Source organism: Tachyglossus aculeatus, chromosome 15 (genome assembly GCF_015852505.1).
Source record: "Tachyglossus aculeatus isolate mTacAcu1 chromosome 15, mTacAcu1.pri, whole genome shotgun sequence".
NCBI classification, from domain to species: Eukaryota; Metazoa; Chordata; class Mammalia; order Monotremata; family Tachyglossidae; genus Tachyglossus; species Tachyglossus aculeatus.
Genome location: NC_052080.1, coordinates 27070004 through 27087151, shown reverse-complemented (window position 1 = coordinate 27087151; position 17148 = coordinate 27070004). Strand labels below are relative to the sequence as shown.

The 17148-nt window shown below is 55.0% G+C and overlaps 1 protein-coding gene across 1 annotated transcript in view; it reads right to left on the bottom strand.

Moving 5' to 3' along the window:
- Window positions 1-762: 762 nt before the first annotated feature.
- CHMP4B (charged multivesicular body protein 4B) overlaps window positions 763-17148 on the bottom strand; it is a 28693-nt gene continuing 12307 nt past the window's right edge. The window contains exons 2-5 of the mRNA XM_038757491.1: window positions 7387-7564; window positions 4748-4862; window positions 1772-1898; window positions 763-1115 (exon numbers count right to left, since the gene is read on the bottom strand). Coding sequence (XP_038613419.1) covers window positions 1048-1115; window positions 1772-1898; window positions 4748-4862; window positions 7387-7564 — 488 coding nt within the window. The 3' untranslated portion in view covers window positions 763-1047. The remainder of the gene's footprint in view (window positions 1116-1771; window positions 1899-4747; window positions 4863-7386; window positions 7565-17148) is intronic.

Below are 17148 nucleotides of genomic sequence, written 5' to 3'. Positions count from 1 at the left end.
AGTGCTTAGTACAGTGCTCCGCACACAGTAGGCGCTCAATAAATACGATTGATTGATAATCTGACCGGAAGTCGCACAGCCGAGGGCAGCGCCCCTCTACGAGGCCTCTCCCAGCGGACCGCTTGGAAACGTCGCCCGCCCCGATTCCCGGCGGAGACGGCAGCGTGGCGTAGTGGATAGAGTCAGAAGGTCGTGGGGTCTAACCCTGGCTCTGCCGCTTGTCTGCCGTGTGACCTTGGGTCAGTCATTTCCCTTCCTCTGTGCCAGGGAATGAGGCTGCCTGCCCCCCATGGGACAGGGACTGCGTCCAACCCGGGTGCCTGGTGTATAGTAAGAGCGTAACCAATACCACACTTATTATCACGTCCTTTCTGCGTCCTCGGCCACAGAGCGGTGGACGCGGCGGCGTCCTAGACGGAAAAATCTTGAACCGCCAAACAGCACGGGGCAGATCGCGGCTCCGTCCGGTATCAAATCCGCCCGTATTCCGCCGACGGTCCCCGATCGGCGGGGGCCGAGGGCAGACCATCCCACCTGCTCTTTCGCCACTATTTCCACCGGCTCCACGCTCACGAGGGAAGGAGCGGAGGGCCCCCGGGGCGGGGAAATAAACCGGGAGGCCGACCGAGCCGTGGCCATCTCGTCCGGGGACGAGCCCCGGCCCGTTGGGGCTTTTTGTCGGACCGGTGAGGTGGCGGCGGGCTCCGCGGTCCCCCTCCGTCCCAAAGGCCGCGCTTTTTCCACCGGAGAACGGCCCGAGGCTGACTGTTGGATCTTGCAGATACATTTTATTTTACAGAAATTCAACAGTATAGACAGCAGACAACTCTCCCCTCTCTCCTTTCCCGCCCCCCTCCCCTGCTCCGACAGGACATGCTATACGGGGGCAGTGGGGCAGCAACTGCTGCTTTTAGGGTAAGGTTAAAGAGACGGATGGTTCCGCACGTGCCGCCGCCGCCGCCGCCCCGCACGCCCCCGCGCCCGCCCGCTGCCCCGGGGCACCAAAGTAGTCCGTGCGTGCGCGTTACCAGCCCGCCGTGGGGGCGGTCACATCGATCCGGCCCAGTTCTCCAGCTCCTTCATGTCGTCGTCTTCTTCTTCCTTCTTCTTGGCAACTGGTGGGGAGAAAGCGGCATTTGAAGTCCCGCCACAGGCTTCCGTATTTTGGAATACCGCCGGGCGGATCCTCCCCGAGACCGGGCCCCTCCGGCTCGGCTGACCGGCGGCCCGATGGGCCCGATGCCTGGCTGGGATGTGACTTCAGTCTCCCACCCAACTCTCGCCAACACCTTCCCCGTCACCCCTTCCTTGGGGACCGGAGGGGAGGCAGGCGGGAAGAACGGGAAGGTTTTTTGGTGGGAGACGTTAACGCTTCCCCTGGCTTTCTCCTGCATCCCACCCGCTCCACCGGCACCCTTAACGCTGTGAGGTAATTCCCGCGACCTCAAGCCGCGGGGGGCTGGGACGCGTGAGCGGGGTTTGAGGACGGTTGGCTCCCGCTACTGTCCAAATCCCGGCTGAGAGGCCACTGTCCGTCGCCCCCTCCCCTTTCTGCCGGCCACCGAGACCCCCGCCTCCCAAACCACATCCCCCCGGGGAACTCTGCGGCCCCCAGAAGAGTCCCCGCCGGGGGTCGGCAGCCGTTTCCGCTCTCCGGACCCGAACTGGGCTTCCAGATTCCCTCCCGGACTCGGCCCCTCGGTCCCGGAGCCCGGACAAACCCCCCCGTCGGGGCCGAGGCTGGACGACCCCCGCGGGAGCGGGCGCTCACCCGGCTTTGACGGAAGGGCTATCGAGGGCACGTTGGGGAGGGGGACTGTTTCCGGACCGCTGATCTCCAGCAGATTCTTATCAAGCTCCTCCTGTTCCAGCTCCTCTAGTTCAGCCATCAGTTCGTCCTTTGAGCAAGAAACAGGAAAATGGGACGCGACGGCAAAACGAACCCCGCGGCCTCCGAGCCCCGATGCCCGGGGCGGACTGAGCCCCCCAACGCCCCTGCTTGTTTCCAAACAGCAAAAGGGGTGAGGACTCGCGCCATACGCGACCGCAAGAAGCTCGCTCACAGCCGGGCCTCCTCGTGACTTGGACTTATCTACACTAGTGGACGGGGAAAAGGTGTGAATGATGGAAAACCCCAGGTAATCCAAAACAGGGCACTGGTGGTTTATTTTAAAATCTGTCTTCCCAGTAGGTTGTAAACCCCTTGAGGGCGGGGACCACGTCTACCAATTTTATTGTATTATATCCGTCACTCGATTGCACTAATCCTGCACTCGTTAGGATTAGTCCCCTGTCATCATCATCATCAATCGTATTTATTGAGCGCTTACTGTGTCGTTAGGGGTACGGCACTCTACTGAGTCCCCTGTCATCATCATCATCAATCGTATTTATTGAGCACTTACGGTGTGCAGAGCACTGTACTAAGCGCTTGGGAAGTTACAAGGTGGCAACACATAGAGACAGTCCCTACCCAACAGTGGGCTCACAGTCTAAAAGGGGGAGACAGAGAACAAAACCAAACATACCAACAAAATCAAATAAATAGAATAGATATGTACAAGTTTTAGACTTGTAGACCGTGAGCCCACTGTTGGGTAGGGACTGTCTCTATATGTTGCCAATTTGTACTTCCCAAGTGCTTAGTACAGTGCTCTGCACATAGTAAGCGCTCAATAAATATGATTGATGATGATGATGACAAGTAAAATAGAGTAATAAATACGTACAAACATATATACAGGTGCTGTGGGGAAGGGTTAGCTTCCAGTCAAGAGGGAGAGACAGACATTAATATAAATTCTGGCTCTCTAAGTGCTGCGGGGGCTGAAAGCGGGGCGATAAAGGGTGAGAACGAAGTACAAGGGAGGAAGGAGGAGAAGACGAAATGAGGGTTTAGTCGGGGGAGGTCTCTCGGAGGAGATGTGCTTTTTAAGAAGACTTTGAAGGTGGGGAAAGCCATCGTCTGTCGGATATGAGCAGGGAGGTCCAGGCTAGAGGCAGGAGGTGGGCAAGGCGTCAGCGGGGAGAGAGAGACGAGATCAAGGCCAAGTGAGGAGGTGGGCATAGAGGAGCGATGTGTGCACACTGGACTGCGGTAGAAAATCAGAGGTGATGTTCGAAGGTGAATCGGTCTCGAGGACAGTGCTGTCGCGTGACTGCCCGAGCTAGCGAAGCCACCCTGCGACCAAAACCGCTACACATCTTAGGCTGGGAATAGAGAAAGTGAGCATCGCCCCTGTGCCAACCAAATAAAGTCTGGGGACTGGCTGGATTGGGGGGATGGAGACAGGACAAGCGGAAACCCGAAGCCCAAACGCGGGTGATAAATAACCGCCCCCTCTGACGTTCTGGGCGGCGGATGGAGACTCGCAGCAGCCGGCTGCACGTCACCCCTGCCCGGAGCGCGGGACGCCCGCTCCGCCTGACGGGCGGCAGGGTGATGGAAGGCTTTAAAGCCAGCGGTAAGGAGCTTCTGTTGGATGGGAGGCCACCGCAAGCTCTTGAGGAGGGGGGAAACGCAGACCGAATGGTGCTGTAAGAAATTATCCGGGCAGCAGAGTGAAGAGAGGACGGAAGTGGGGAGAGACGGGAGGCAGAAAGGTCAGCAAGGAGGCTGACTGCTTAAAACGGTGCTCTACACACAGTAAGTGCTCAATAAATGCCACCGACTGATTGAACGCCTGAAAGGTCAGCAAGGAGGCCGACGTGGTCATCAACCAACTGCTTAAAACGGTGCTCTACACACAGTAAGTGCTCGATAAATGCCACCGACTGATTGAACGCTTGAAAGGTCAGCAAGGAGGCTGACGTAGTCATCAACCATCTGCTTAAAACAGTGCTCTACACACAGTAAGTGCTCGATAAATGCCACCGACTGATTGAACGCTTGAAAGGTCAGTAAGGAGGCCGACGTAGTCATCAACCAACTGCTTAAAACGGAGCTCTACACACAGTAAGTGCTCAATAAATGCCACTGACTGATTGAACGCTTGAAAGGTCAGCAAGGAGGCCGACGTGGTCATCAACCAACTGCTTAAAACGGTGCTCTACACACAGTAAGTGCTCGATAAATGCCACTGACTGATTGAACGCTTGGGGTCCTATCTGTGTGACTCTGGGCAAGTCACTTCTCTGGGCCTCAGTTACCTCATCTGTAAAATGGGGATTAAGACCGTGAGCTCCCCGTGGGGCAATCTGATCACCTTGTAACCTCCCCAGCGCTTAGAACAGTGCTTTGCACATAGTAAGCGCTTAATAAATGCCATCATTATTATTATTATTATTATATCTTCTCGGTAGCTGCGGGAACAGGGCTGGAATAGGGGGAAGGGGCCTGGGTTAGAAGTTTGAGGTGCAAAAAGGTGTGCGGTTTGTGAAGAGAAATCTGCAGCTCGGTCTGTTGGAGCGGGAACTCTTTGAGGGTGGAGCACGCGTCCCTTCTTTATTCTGCACCTCCCAAGCTCCCAGTACAATGCGGCACACCCAACGGGGGCTCGATAAACACAGCCTGCCGTCGCCAACTGGCCCATCCAGTGCCTGAGCCAGTCAGGCTAAGCTCGAACAGAGGCCAGCTGAGAGCCCCCTCTTCAAGCCCCCGAAACGTGACCCGACCCAGCAAAAACAAAGCCCGCCAGGTTCCCGCCCCGACGGCATCCCCCGCCGAGAGGGTGGGGAGCTCCGGGGCGAGGAGGGGGCTGCGGCCGGGCCCGGGCCCCGTGCTCCGGGCCCGGGTCTGGACTCTCACCTCGTCAAACTCTTCCCCGAAGCCCACCGGCTTGGAGATGGCCGTGGAGATCTCGTCGGCGAGCTCCTGCTGGTCGGCGATGTCCTGCATCAGCTCGTCTACCTTGTCGATGTCCCTGGGAAGAGAAGGACCACACGGGCGGGAAGCGGGTCCCCGGATGGACTCCAGGGAACCGTCCACCCCCGAGGCTCCGGGGCACCTCCGCACCTGGGCCAGAGCTGTCTCTCTCTCTTTCCGAACCCACTTCCACACCTGGCAACAGCAACTTCTCCCTTTTGGGGGCCTTTTTGAGCCCCCCGGGGGCCTACAGGGTGGGGGGGTGTCACTGAACCTCAACTCAGTCCCCCAAACGCCCCCGGGTCCTCAGAGCCGGGAGAGCCGGGAGAGGAAGCCGGCAGCGAGTCACGGCTCCCTGGCCTCCCAGAAACACTTCTTGGGCAAGAGCAGCAGCGTGGTGTGGTGGAAAGGGCCCGGGCTTTGGAGTCAGAGGTCGTGAGTTCAAATCCCGGCTCCGCCAACTGCCAGCTGGGTGACTTTGGGCAAGTCCCTTCATCATCATCGATCGTATTTATTGAGCGCTTACTGTGTGCAGAGCACCGTACTAAGCGCTTGGGAAGTACAAGTTGGCAACAGTTCACTTCTCTGGGCCTCAGTTACCGCATCTGTAAAACGGGGATTAAGACTGTGAGCCCCGTTTTACAGATGCGGTAACTGAGGCCCAGAGAGGTGAAGTGTTGCCAACTTGAGGGATTAAGACAGTGAGCCCCCACCATGGGACAACCTGATCACCTTGTAACCTCCCGGGCGCTCAGTACAGTGCTTTGCACATAGTAAGTGCTTAATAAATGCCATCGTTTATTTTAAAAGCTCCCCCCAAACTGTTCCTCTGGAGCCGGGGGGGGGGGGGGAACCTGCTTCCCCACCTCAATTTCCAGTTCCATAAGGGGTCGGTTTCCAGTAGGCTCCCCTCGAGTCCCCGCAAGCCCATCGGCCAGGACGGGCGACTCCTGCTCCCACCTCAGCCCTCTCCCCTCTGAAATTTAAATCGTATTTATTGAGCGCTTACTGTGTGCAGAGCACTGTACTAAGCTCTTGGGAAGTACCAGTTGGCAACGTACAAGTTGGCTTCCTTTGCCTCTGGTGGGTCGGAGTGGCAATAGTCTGTTCAGGTTCGGAATAAGCACTGATCGGGACCAAAAACTGTGCTGAGCGCCAGGGCGGACTCGGAATGGCCAGACAGGACCCAGGCTTGGCCCACCGGGGGTTGCCAGTCTAAGAAGCAACGTGGCTCAGTGGAAAGGGCATAGGCTTTGGAGTTCGAATCCCGGCCCCGCCACATGTCTGCTGTGTGACCGTGGGCAAGTCACGTCACTTCTCGGAGCCTCGTTACCTCATCTGGAAAATGGGGATGAAGACCGTGAGCCTTGATCACCTTGTAATAATAATAATAATGATAGCATTTATTAAGCGCTTACTATGTGCAAAGCACTGTTCTAAGCGCTGGGGAGATTACAAGGTGATTACGTTGTCCCACGGGGGGCTCACAGTCTTCATCCCCACTTGTTCTCTGTCTCCCCCTTTTAGACTGTGAGCCCACTGTTGGGTAGGGACTGTCTCTCTATGTTGCCAATTTGTACTTCCCAAGCGCTTAGTACAGTGCTCTGCACACAGTAAGCGCTCAATAAATACGATTGATGATGATGATGATTTTCCAGATGAGGGACCTGAGGCCCAGAGAAGTGAAGTGACTTGCCCAAAGTCACACAGCTGCCAGCGGGCGGAGCCGGGATTTGAACCCACGACCTCTGACTCCAGAGCCCGGGCTCTTCCCACTGAGCCACGCTGCTTCTCTAACCCCCCCCCGCCCTTAGAACAGTGCTTGGCACATAGTAAGCGCTTAATAAATGCCATCATTATTATTATTATTATTATTCCCAGACTGAGCCCCTTCCTTCCTGTCCCCCTCTCCATCCCCCCATCTTACCTCCTTCCCTTCCCCACAGCACCTGTACATATGTTTGTACATATTCATTACTCTATTTATTTATTTTACTTGTACGTATCTATCCTATTTATTTTACTTTGTCAGTACGTTTGGTCTTGTTCTCTGTCTCCCCCTTTTAGACTGTGAGCCCACTGTTGGGTAGGGACTGTCTCTAGATGTTGCCAATTTGCACTTCCCAAGCGCTTAGTCCGGTGCTCTGCACATAGTAAGCGCTCAATAAATACGACTGATGATGATGATGATGATGATGAAGAAGGGAGAGAGAGGGCAGCCACCCGACCGCCGCTTCACGGAGGAGGAGGCTGAGGTGCCCTGCCTCTGCAGGGGGCACGATGGTGGCAGATTCGCGCACCCTTCATCATCATCATCATCAGTCGCATTTATGGGGCGCTTACGGTGGGCAGAGCACTGTACTAAGCGCTTGGGAAGTGCAAGCTGGCAACATAGAGAGACGGTCCCTACCCACCGGTGGGCTCACAGTCTAGCTGTGCCGGCTCCGTCCCCCCGTTTCCCCAACCCGGCCCCCACAGAGGGTCGAGCCCCCCGAGCCGCCCCAAGGGACGGACAACCGGCCCGGTTCCGGGCCGCCCCAGGATCATTCCCCCCCCGCCGCCCCGCCGCCGGGCCGGCTTACATGTTGTCGTGAGCGGCCTTCATGGCCTTAGCAGCGTAACCCATGTTCTTGAGGACCTCGGTGTTGGTGTTGGCGTTCTCCAGGGCTTCCCGCTGGAACTCGATGGTGGACAGCGTGCCGTCGATCTGGGCCAGCTGCTTCTCGTACCTCTTCTTCCGCTTCAGGGCTTGCAGGGCGGCTGGGCGGACGCACAAACACGGGGGGGGGGGGGGGGGGGGGGGGCCGCCCTCAGCCTGCGGCTAACGGCCGGCTGCGGGGGCGGCAGGGCCTTCGCCGTCCCCCGGATCCCGGCTTCTCCCGCGTTTTAGGAAAACATCGACTTGTTGGGGGGAGGAGGGAAGGTGAGAGCGGAGCGAAGGAGCGGGGGGTTGTCTGCCTCACGGGGAAACCGATCGAAGCCAACCTCGCTTCCCAATACGGAACCCGGGGCTTCCCTGGGTTTGTGAGGCTCCTTTGGAAAACTAGGGACGCTCATTGTATTTACTGAGCGTTTCCTGCGTGCAGAGCGCTGTACTAAGCGTCTGGGAGAACACAATAAAACAGTAAACGGACACATCCCCTGCCTACAACGAGTTTACAGTTGGAGGGGCGGCAGGGACAGCAGCAGTCGGTCAGACAGTCAGTCCATTGTATTTACTGAGCGTTTCCTGCGTGCAGAGCGCTGTACTAAGCGTTTGGGAGACTACAATAAAACAGTAAACAGACACATCCCCTGCCTACAACGAGCTTACAGTTGGAGGGGCGGCAGGGACGGCAGCAGTCGGTCAGACAGTCAGTCCAGTGTATTTACTGAGCGTTTCCTGTGTGCAGAGCACTGTACTAAGCGTTTGGGAGAATACAATAAAACAGAAAACAGACACATCCCCAGCCTACAACGAGCTTACAGTTGGAGGGGCGGCAGGGACGGCAGCAGTCGGTCAGACAGTCAGTCCATTGTATTTACTGAGCGTTTCCTGCGTGCAGAGCACTGTACTAAGCGTTTGGGAGAATACAATAAAACAGTAAACAGACGCATCCCCTGCCTACAACGAGTTTACAGTTGGAGGGGCGGCAGGGACGGCAGCAGTCGGTCAGACAGTCAGTCCATTGTATCTACTGAGCGTTTCCTGCGTGCAGAGCACCGTACTAAGCGTTTGGGAGAATACAATAAAACAGAAAACAGACACATCCCCAGCCTACAACGAGTTTACAGTTGGAGGGGCGGCAGGGACGGCAGCAGTCGGTCAGACAGTCAGTCCATTGTATTTACGGAGCGTTTCCTGCGTGCAGAGCACTGTACTAAGCGTTTGGGAGAATACAATAAAACAGTAAACAGACACATCCCCTGCCTACAACGAGCTTACAGTTGGAGGGGTGGCAGGGACGGCAGCAGTCGGTCAGACAGTCAGTCCAGTGTATTTACTGAGCGTTTCCTGTGTGCAGAGCACCGTACTAAGCGTTTGGGAGAACACAATAAAACAGTAAACAGACACATCCCCTGCCTACAACGAGTTTACAGATGGAGGGGTGGCAGGGACGGCAGCAGTCGGTCAGACAGTCAGTCCATTGTATTTACTGAGCGTTTCCTGTGTGCAGAGCACTGTACTGTTTGGGAGAATACAATAAAACAGTAAACAGACACATCCCCTGCCTACAACGAGTTTACAGTTGGAGGGGCGGGCCTGGGCGTCAAAAGGTCATGGGTTCTAATCCCGGCACTGCAAGTGGTCTTGGGAGAGTCACTTCACTTCACTGGGCCTCACCTGCAAAATGGGGATTGAGACTGTGAGTCCCAGGTGGGCCAGGGACTGGGTCCTACCCCATTTATTCGTGTCCACCCCAGAGCTAAGTAGTGCCCCGAACGTACTAAGCACTTAACAAATATCAAAGTTATTATTATTTGAGGGGTGAGAAAGATAGTAATAGAAATAAATAAATTCCAGGGATGCACATAAGTGCCGTGGGAATGGGACGGGGGAATGAACGAAGGGAGCACGGCAGCGTGATGGAGAAGGGAGTGGGAAAAGAGGAAAGGGGGGCTTCGTCAGGGAAGGAGATGGGCAGCGGCATCCCCCCCACCTCCCTTCTCTGGGTGACTTTGGGCAAGTCGCTTCACTTCTCTCTCTTCATATGTATATATGTTTGTATGTATTTATTACTCTATTTATTTTACTTTATTTTTTACTCTATGTTTGGTTTTGTCGTCCGCCTCCCCCTTCTAGCCTGTGAGCCCGCTGTCGGGGAGGGACCGTCTCTAGATGTTGCCAACTTGGACTTCCCAAGCGCTCGGTACAGTGCTCTGCACACGGTAAGCGCTCGATAAATACGATTGATTCATTGATTCTTGGGCCTCAGTGACCTCATCTGGAAAATGGGGATGAAGACCGGGAGCCCCACGTGGAACAACCTGATCACCTTGTGTCCTCCCCGGCACTCAGAGCGCTGCTCTCTGCACATAGTAAGCGCTTAACGGATACCAAAATTATTACTGAATAACCTGATCACCCTGTATCCTCCCCGGCGCTTAGAATGGTGCTCTCTGCACACAGTAAGCGCTCAATAAATATGATTGAATGAATGAATATTCTATTTATTTTATTTTGTTAATATGCTTTGTTTTGTCGTCTGTCTCCCCCTTCTAGCCTGTGAGCCCGCTGTCGGGTAGGGACCGTCTCTAGATGTTGCCGACTTGGACTTCCCAAGAGCTTGGCACAGTGCTCCGCACACAGTAAACGCTCAATAAATACGATTGATTGATTGACATTTATTCTATTTCTTTTATTTTGTTAATAGGCTTTGTTTTGTCGTCTGTCTCCCCCTTCTAGCCTGTGAGCCCGCTGTCGGGTAGGGACCGTCTCTAGATGTTGCCAACTTGGACTTCCCACGTGCTTGGTACAGTGCTCTGCACACAGTAAACGCTCAATAAATACGATTGATTGACTGATATTTATTCTATTTATTTTATTTTGCTAATAGGCTTTGTTTTGTCGTCTGTCTCCCCCTTCTAGCCTGTGAGCCCGCTGTCGGGTAGGGACCGTCTCTAGATGTTGCCAACTTGGACTTCCCACGTGCTTGGTACAGTGCTCTGCACACAGTAAACGCTCAATAAATACGATTGATTGACTGATATTTATTCTATTTCTTTTATTTTGCTAATAGGCTTTGTTCTGTCGTCTGTCTCCCCCTTCTAGCCTGTGAGCCCGCTGTCGGGTAGGGACCGTCTCTAGATGTTGCCGACTTGGACTTTCCAAGCGCTTGGCACAGTGCTCTGCACACAGTAAGCGCTCAATAAATACGATTGATTGATTGACATTTATTCTATTTCTTTTATTTTGCTAATAGGCTTTATTCTGTCGTCTGTCTCCCCCTTCTAGCCTGTGAGCCCGCTGTCGGGTAGGGACCGTCTCTAGATGCTGCCGACCTGTCCTTCCCACGCGCTTAGTCCAGTGCTCCGCACGCAGTAAGCGCTCAATAAATACGACTGAATGAATGAATGAGGAGGAGTCTCTGCGCCCCTTGGCCATCCCCCCTGGGGTCCCGGCCGAGGACAGCGGGGGGGCTCCTGGAGCCTCACACCCCCCGTTCGAAGGTTCCCGAGGTGCCAGCTCCGTCCACCCTGATTAACTTGTATCTTCTCCAGCGCTTCGGACAGTGCTTGGTACGTGGTAAGCGTTTAACAAATACCACAATTATAATTATTATTGCTACGCCTTCCCTAGAGCCGTGCGGACCGGCCGGCGGCAAGGACCCGTCCGTGCGGTGGGGAGTGAGGAATCCCCTTCCCCCCAAGGCGGGGAAGCACCCCCAAAAGGGGTCAGGAAGATGAACCCTAACCGCTCGCTGCCCCCGTGAACGCCAAAGCCCACCTGGGACTCAGTCAATGTTCTTGCCAACAGCTCATCCCAAACCCGCCCCGGGATCCGGGGACCGGCAATCCCAAACGGGAGAGATCCCGGGTGCCACTGGAAACCCAACCCCCTACCACCCGTGGACTGCGGGCCCTCACAAGGAGAGGAGAAGTTTCCACTGGCGCCCCATCTACCCCGGCCCCGAAGCCCAGCTGGCCAACTCTCCACCCCCGAGGCCACTGGGGTTCGGATAATACTAACCGTGGAAGGACCGTCTCTATAGGTTGCCAACCTGTCCTTCCCAAGCGCTTAGTACAGTGCTCTGCACACAGTAAGCGCTCAATAAATACGACTGACTGAATGGAATTTGTTAAGCACTTACCGTGTGACGAGCCCTGTTCGAAGGGCTGGGGTGGACACGAGGTAGTCAGATTGGACCCAGCCCCTGTCCTACAAGGGACTCCCAGTCTTAACCCCCCGTGGTTTTAGAGAAGCAACTGGGGATCACAGGTCATCAGTTCTAATCCTGCCCCTGCTTCTGTGGGACCTCGGGCAAGTCACCAAACTTCCCTGGGCCTCGGTTCTCTCACCTGTAAAATGGGGATTGAGACTGGGAGCCCCACGTGGGACAGGGACTGTGTCCAACCCGCTTTGCTTGTATCCGCCCCAGTGCTTAGTACAGTGCCTGGCGCATCGTAAGTGCTCCAACAAATACCCCTCCACCTTTTTCCTGTCCTCCTTCTCCTCCCCTCCCCATCCCCCCGCCCTTCCCCCTTCTCCTCCCCAAAGCAGTTGTGTATATCTGTACATATTTATTACTCTATTTATTTTATTAATGATGTGTACACAGCTATAATGCTATTTATTCCGTCGGTATTGACACCTGTCTACTTGGTTTTTTTTTTTTTTTTTTTTTTGTCTGTCTCCCCTTTCTAGACTGCGAGCCCACTGTTGGGTAGGGACCGTCTCTGTATGTTCATCAATCGTATTTATTGAGCGCTTACTGTGTGCAGAGTGTGTGCGCTTACTGTATTATGCCGATTTGTACTTCCCAAGTGCTTAGTACAGTGCTCTGCACACAGTAAGCGCTCAAACAAATACCCCTCCACCTTTTTCCCGTCCTCCTTCTCCTCCCCTCCCCATCCCCCCGCCCTTCCCCCTTCTCCTCCCCAAAGCAGTTGTGTATATCTGTACATATTTATTACTCTATTTATTTTATTAATGATGTGTACACAGCTATAATGCTATTTATTCCGTCGGTATTGACACCTGTCTACTTGTTTTTTTTTTTTTTTTTTTTTTTTGTCTGTCTCCCCTTTCTAGACTGCGAGCCCACTGTTGGGTAGGGACCGTCTCTGTATGTTCATCAATCGTATTTATTGAGCGCTTACTGTGTGCACAGTGTGTGCGCTTACTGTGTGTATGTTGCCGATTTGTACTTCCCAAGCACTTAGTACAGTGCTCTGCACAGAGTAAGCGCTCAATAAAGACGATTGATTGAATGATTGATTTTAAGGATGCGGTAACTGAGGCCCAGAAAAGTGAAGTGACTTTCCTGAGGTCACACAGCAGATGTGCAGTGGAAGGGGGGATTGGAACCCAGGTTGTCTGACTCCCAGGACTGTCTCTTTCCATCAGGCCACCCCGCCTCTCGACCCGCTCCCCTATTCCCAGCCCTCGCCTCCGCGCAGACGTTTAACGGTCCCCTCGGCTCCGTCATCCAGCCCCATTCCTGACTCTCCTTCTGCCTCCGGTGTTTCTGAGTCAGTCTTGCCGTCCGTCCCTCCGTCTCCCTCGCTAGAACGCAAAATCCCGGGGTTAGCTGCGGGATTGATCAGGCACTTGCTACCTGCGAAGCCTGTGTTTGGTGCCGGGGTCGATACAGACCACGGCGACTGACACAGTCCCTGTCCCAGATCGTAGCGGGGGGAGCCAGGTCAACATCATTGTGACAAGGGATGGCTGCAGCGGCAATGAGCAGAGTCAACACAATTAAACAATGGTGTGCCCTGGATGGCAGGAAATGTGTGCCAGGCCACTCTCCCCAGTGTTGAGGACGGTGCCAAGCCCCCAGGGTACCCCACCGGCCGGCATCCCAAGACCCTGATGATGCCACGGGTCGCTCAGAAAAGGCAGGCCTTCACTTTTCACAGGATTTAGAGGTGAGCGAACTGCCACGATCCTGACTCCCGGGAACGGCAAGTCTTCACCACCTCCCTTGGCCAAAGCGATGTCCGGAGATGGAAGCCGTATCGGTGGAATCCGGCCAATCCACCATCCTCGTGCCCAGTCCCGCCGGTGCATGCCCCCCAAAGAAGGCCACATGGGGGTCTCTCTTAGCCTGTACCCTGTGCCCTACGCACGCCACGGATGGCCAGGTGGCTGGTGCCCCGCCTCCGAGCCGGGCGGCTAGACGTGTGGCAGCAAGCCGGGTGTCAATATCATCATCAATCGTATTTATTGAGCGCTTACTATGTGCAGAGCACTGTACTAAGCGCTTGGGAAGTACAAATTGGCAACATATAGAGACAGTCCCTACCCAACAGTGGGCTCACGGTCTAAAAGGGGGAGACGGAGAACAAAACCAAACATACTAACAAAATAAAATAAATAGAATAGATATGTACAAGTAAAATAGAGTAATAAATACGTACAAACATATATACATATATACAGGTGCTGTGGGGAAGGGAAGGAGGTAAGATGGGGGGGATGGAGAGGGGGACGAGGGGGAGAGGAAGGGGCTCAGCCTGGGAAGGCCTCCTGGAGGAGGTGCGCGCTCAGTAGGGCCTAATCAGGTCAGACACAGTCCTTGTCCCCCATGGGTTCACAGTCCAAGAGGGGAAAAGAACTGGGTGCGGATCCCCATTTTACAGATGAAGAAACTGAGACCCAGAAAAGTTAGGGGGCTGGCCCAAGCTCAGTGGAAAAAGCCCGGGCTTTGGAGTCAGAGGTCACGGGTTCAAATCCCAGCTCCGCCCATTGTCAGCTGTGTGACTTTTTGGGCAAGTCACTTAAGTTCCCGCATCTGGAAAATGGGGGTTAAGACTGTGAGCCCCCCTTGTAACCTCCCCAGCGCTTAGAACAGTGCTTTGCACCTAGTAAGCGCTTCCCGGCATCCCCCATCCATCTTCCCCCAGATTAGGGAAAGGGCGGCAACACACGGAAACCGCGGCTCCCCCTCGGACGCCCGCCGGTCCAGGCCCGAGCGGTGAGGTGAGAGAGGCCCTCCTGCTTTCCGCCGGGCACCCCTAGGCACCAGGAGTTCAACCCCACGTGACTCAAGAGACCGGCTTTTCCCGAGCAACCTGTAACCGTCGCTTCGGGCAGCTCCCCGGCGGTAAAACGCTGGTTTTCCTTCCGGCCAGACGATCGGCGGCCGTGCCGCCGAGCCGGCGGCCGCAGACGTGGCTGGGTGGGGTCAGATAACCACACAACTACGGCCTGAGCCCAGTCATCCCCCGTCTCGCTTCACTCCAATCTCTGCAAATAGCAGTTCAGAGGAGCTGACTTTAGCCCGTCATTCTCCATGGCCAGAGAAGCTGTATCGCCCGGTCCTTTCCTTCCGGAAGAAATGCAGTAGGAGGGATGGTGTGCCATCTCCGGTCCTTTCCTTCCGGAAGAAACGCGGTAGGAGGGGTGGCGGCCCGAGCGGGGAGCACCGCGGGCCGGGAGGACGGGTGCTAGAGAAGACTACGTCTGGGTCCGTGGAGAAAATAGCAACGATGGTGGGGTCCAGGCCTCGGCGACCAAATCCGGAGAGAGGATGAGTTCGCTTATTAGGGAAGGGGCAGGCCGCGGCCTCGGTCCGGGCCAGGCCCGGGGTCTCAGCGGCAGCCATCTGGAAGCCCGCTGGCCTAGATCAATCAATCAATCGTATTTATTGAGCGCTTACTGTGTGCAGAGCACTGTGCTAAGCGCTTGGGAAGTCCAAGCTGGCAACGTATAGAGACAGTCCCTACCCAACGGTGGGCTCACAGTCTAGAAGCGGGAGACAGAGAACAAAACACAACATATTAACAAAATAAAATAAATAGAATAAATATGTATAAAGAAAATAAATAGATCAGAGCGAGAGGAGAGGAGCGAGGCTGGCGGGGCCGGGCCTGCCCAACACTGGGGCAGGGAGACTTCCTCAATGCTCCAGACTGTGAAGGTTTTATTCCACCGCTTCACAGCCTCACGCAGTCCCTCCCACTCAGCCAAAGAGCCTGCCGGCCGGCCCCGCCACCACCCCCGTCCCACCCGCGTGACCTCTGGTGTGCGTGCACGCAGGCAGGCCAAGGGCCCCACCCCGCTGAGCCACACCGGGACGGTCACCGGGTGCCGGCCCTCGGGACCCGCAGCGGAGAACTGCCTTTTCCAAGGAGTCGGGGGTTCCCCGGGCCCCTCCTGAGAGTCGGAAACGGGAGACAAATCCAAGGAGGTCGAGGCAATAACCCAGGCACCACACGTTCAACCTATCACTAAATCCTGCGGGTTCCACATTCACAACATGGCTAAAATCCGCCTTTTCCTCTCCATCCCCAAGGAGGTCGAGGCAATAACCCAGGCACCACACGTTCAACCTATCACTAAATCCTGTGGGTTCCACATTCACAACATGGCTAAAATCCGCCTTTTCCTCTCCATCCAAACAGCTACTACGTTAATTCGAGTACTTATCCCATCCTGCCTTGACTACGGTAATCGGTCCCTCTGCTGCCCTCCCAGCCTCCTGTCTCTCCCCACTTCAGGCCTTACTTCGCTCTGCTGCCCCGATCGCTTTTCTCCACAAAATTTCAGTCCTCGGTTCCCCGGCCCTCAAGAACCTCCGGTGGTTGCCCAGCCTCCTCTGCATCAATCAATCGTATTTATTGAGCGCTTACTGTGTGCTGAGCACTGTACTAAGCGCTTGGGAAGTCCAAGTTGGCAACATATAGAGACGGTCCCTACCCAACAGTGGGCTCACAGTCTAAGAGACTGTTGCATCCAACAGAAACTCCTTTACTATCGGTTTTAAAGCACTCAATCACCTTGCCCCCACTTACCTCACCTCTCGCTACTCTCCTACGACAGCCCTGCCCATACACTTTGCTCCTCTAACGCCAATCTGTTCACTGTACCTCACTCTCCTCTATCTCGCCCACGTCCTGCCTCTGGCCTAGGACACCCTCCCTCTTCATATCCTCTCCATCTTCAAAGCCTTATCGAAGACACATCTCCTCCAAAAAGGCCTTCCCTCACTGAGCCCTCCTCTTCCACTCCCTTCTGTGTCGCCCTGCCTCGCTCCCTTTATTCATCCCCTCTCCCAGCCCCACATCACTTAAGTACGTATCTGTCATTTACTCATTTCTATTAATGTCTGTCTCTCCCCCTAGACTGGACGCTCACTGTGGGAAGGGAACGTGTCTTTTTCTTGTTATATTGTACTCTCCCAAGTGCTCGGTACGGCACACGCAGTAAGCGCTCAATAAATACGAGACCGAAAAAGAATGTGCTCAATAAATGTGATTGATTGATTGACTGAATCCAGGGGTGCCCGGTGGGATGCCAGTGGACGGGGCACAGACCCAGGGCATGATTTCCCCCCGGCCCCCACCTAAGCAGCACGGCCTAACGGCTACGGCACCGGTCTGGCGTCATTAGGTCGCGGGTTCGAATCCCAGCTCTGCCACTTGTCTGTTGTGTGAACTTGGCTAAGTCACTTCACTGCTCTGTGCCTCAGTTACCTCATCTGGAATACGGGGATCGCGACCGTGAGCCCCATGTGGGATAAGGACTGTGTCCAAACCAATCTGCTTCACTCATGCGTTCCATCGCATTTCTCGAGGGCTTCCTGCTGAGCGCTTGGAAAGTATAATTTGGCAATAATTACACTAATTATAATTCGACAAATAATACTTGGCTTGTATGCTCCCCCAGCACTTAGTGCCAGGCACTGTACTGCCTGTAA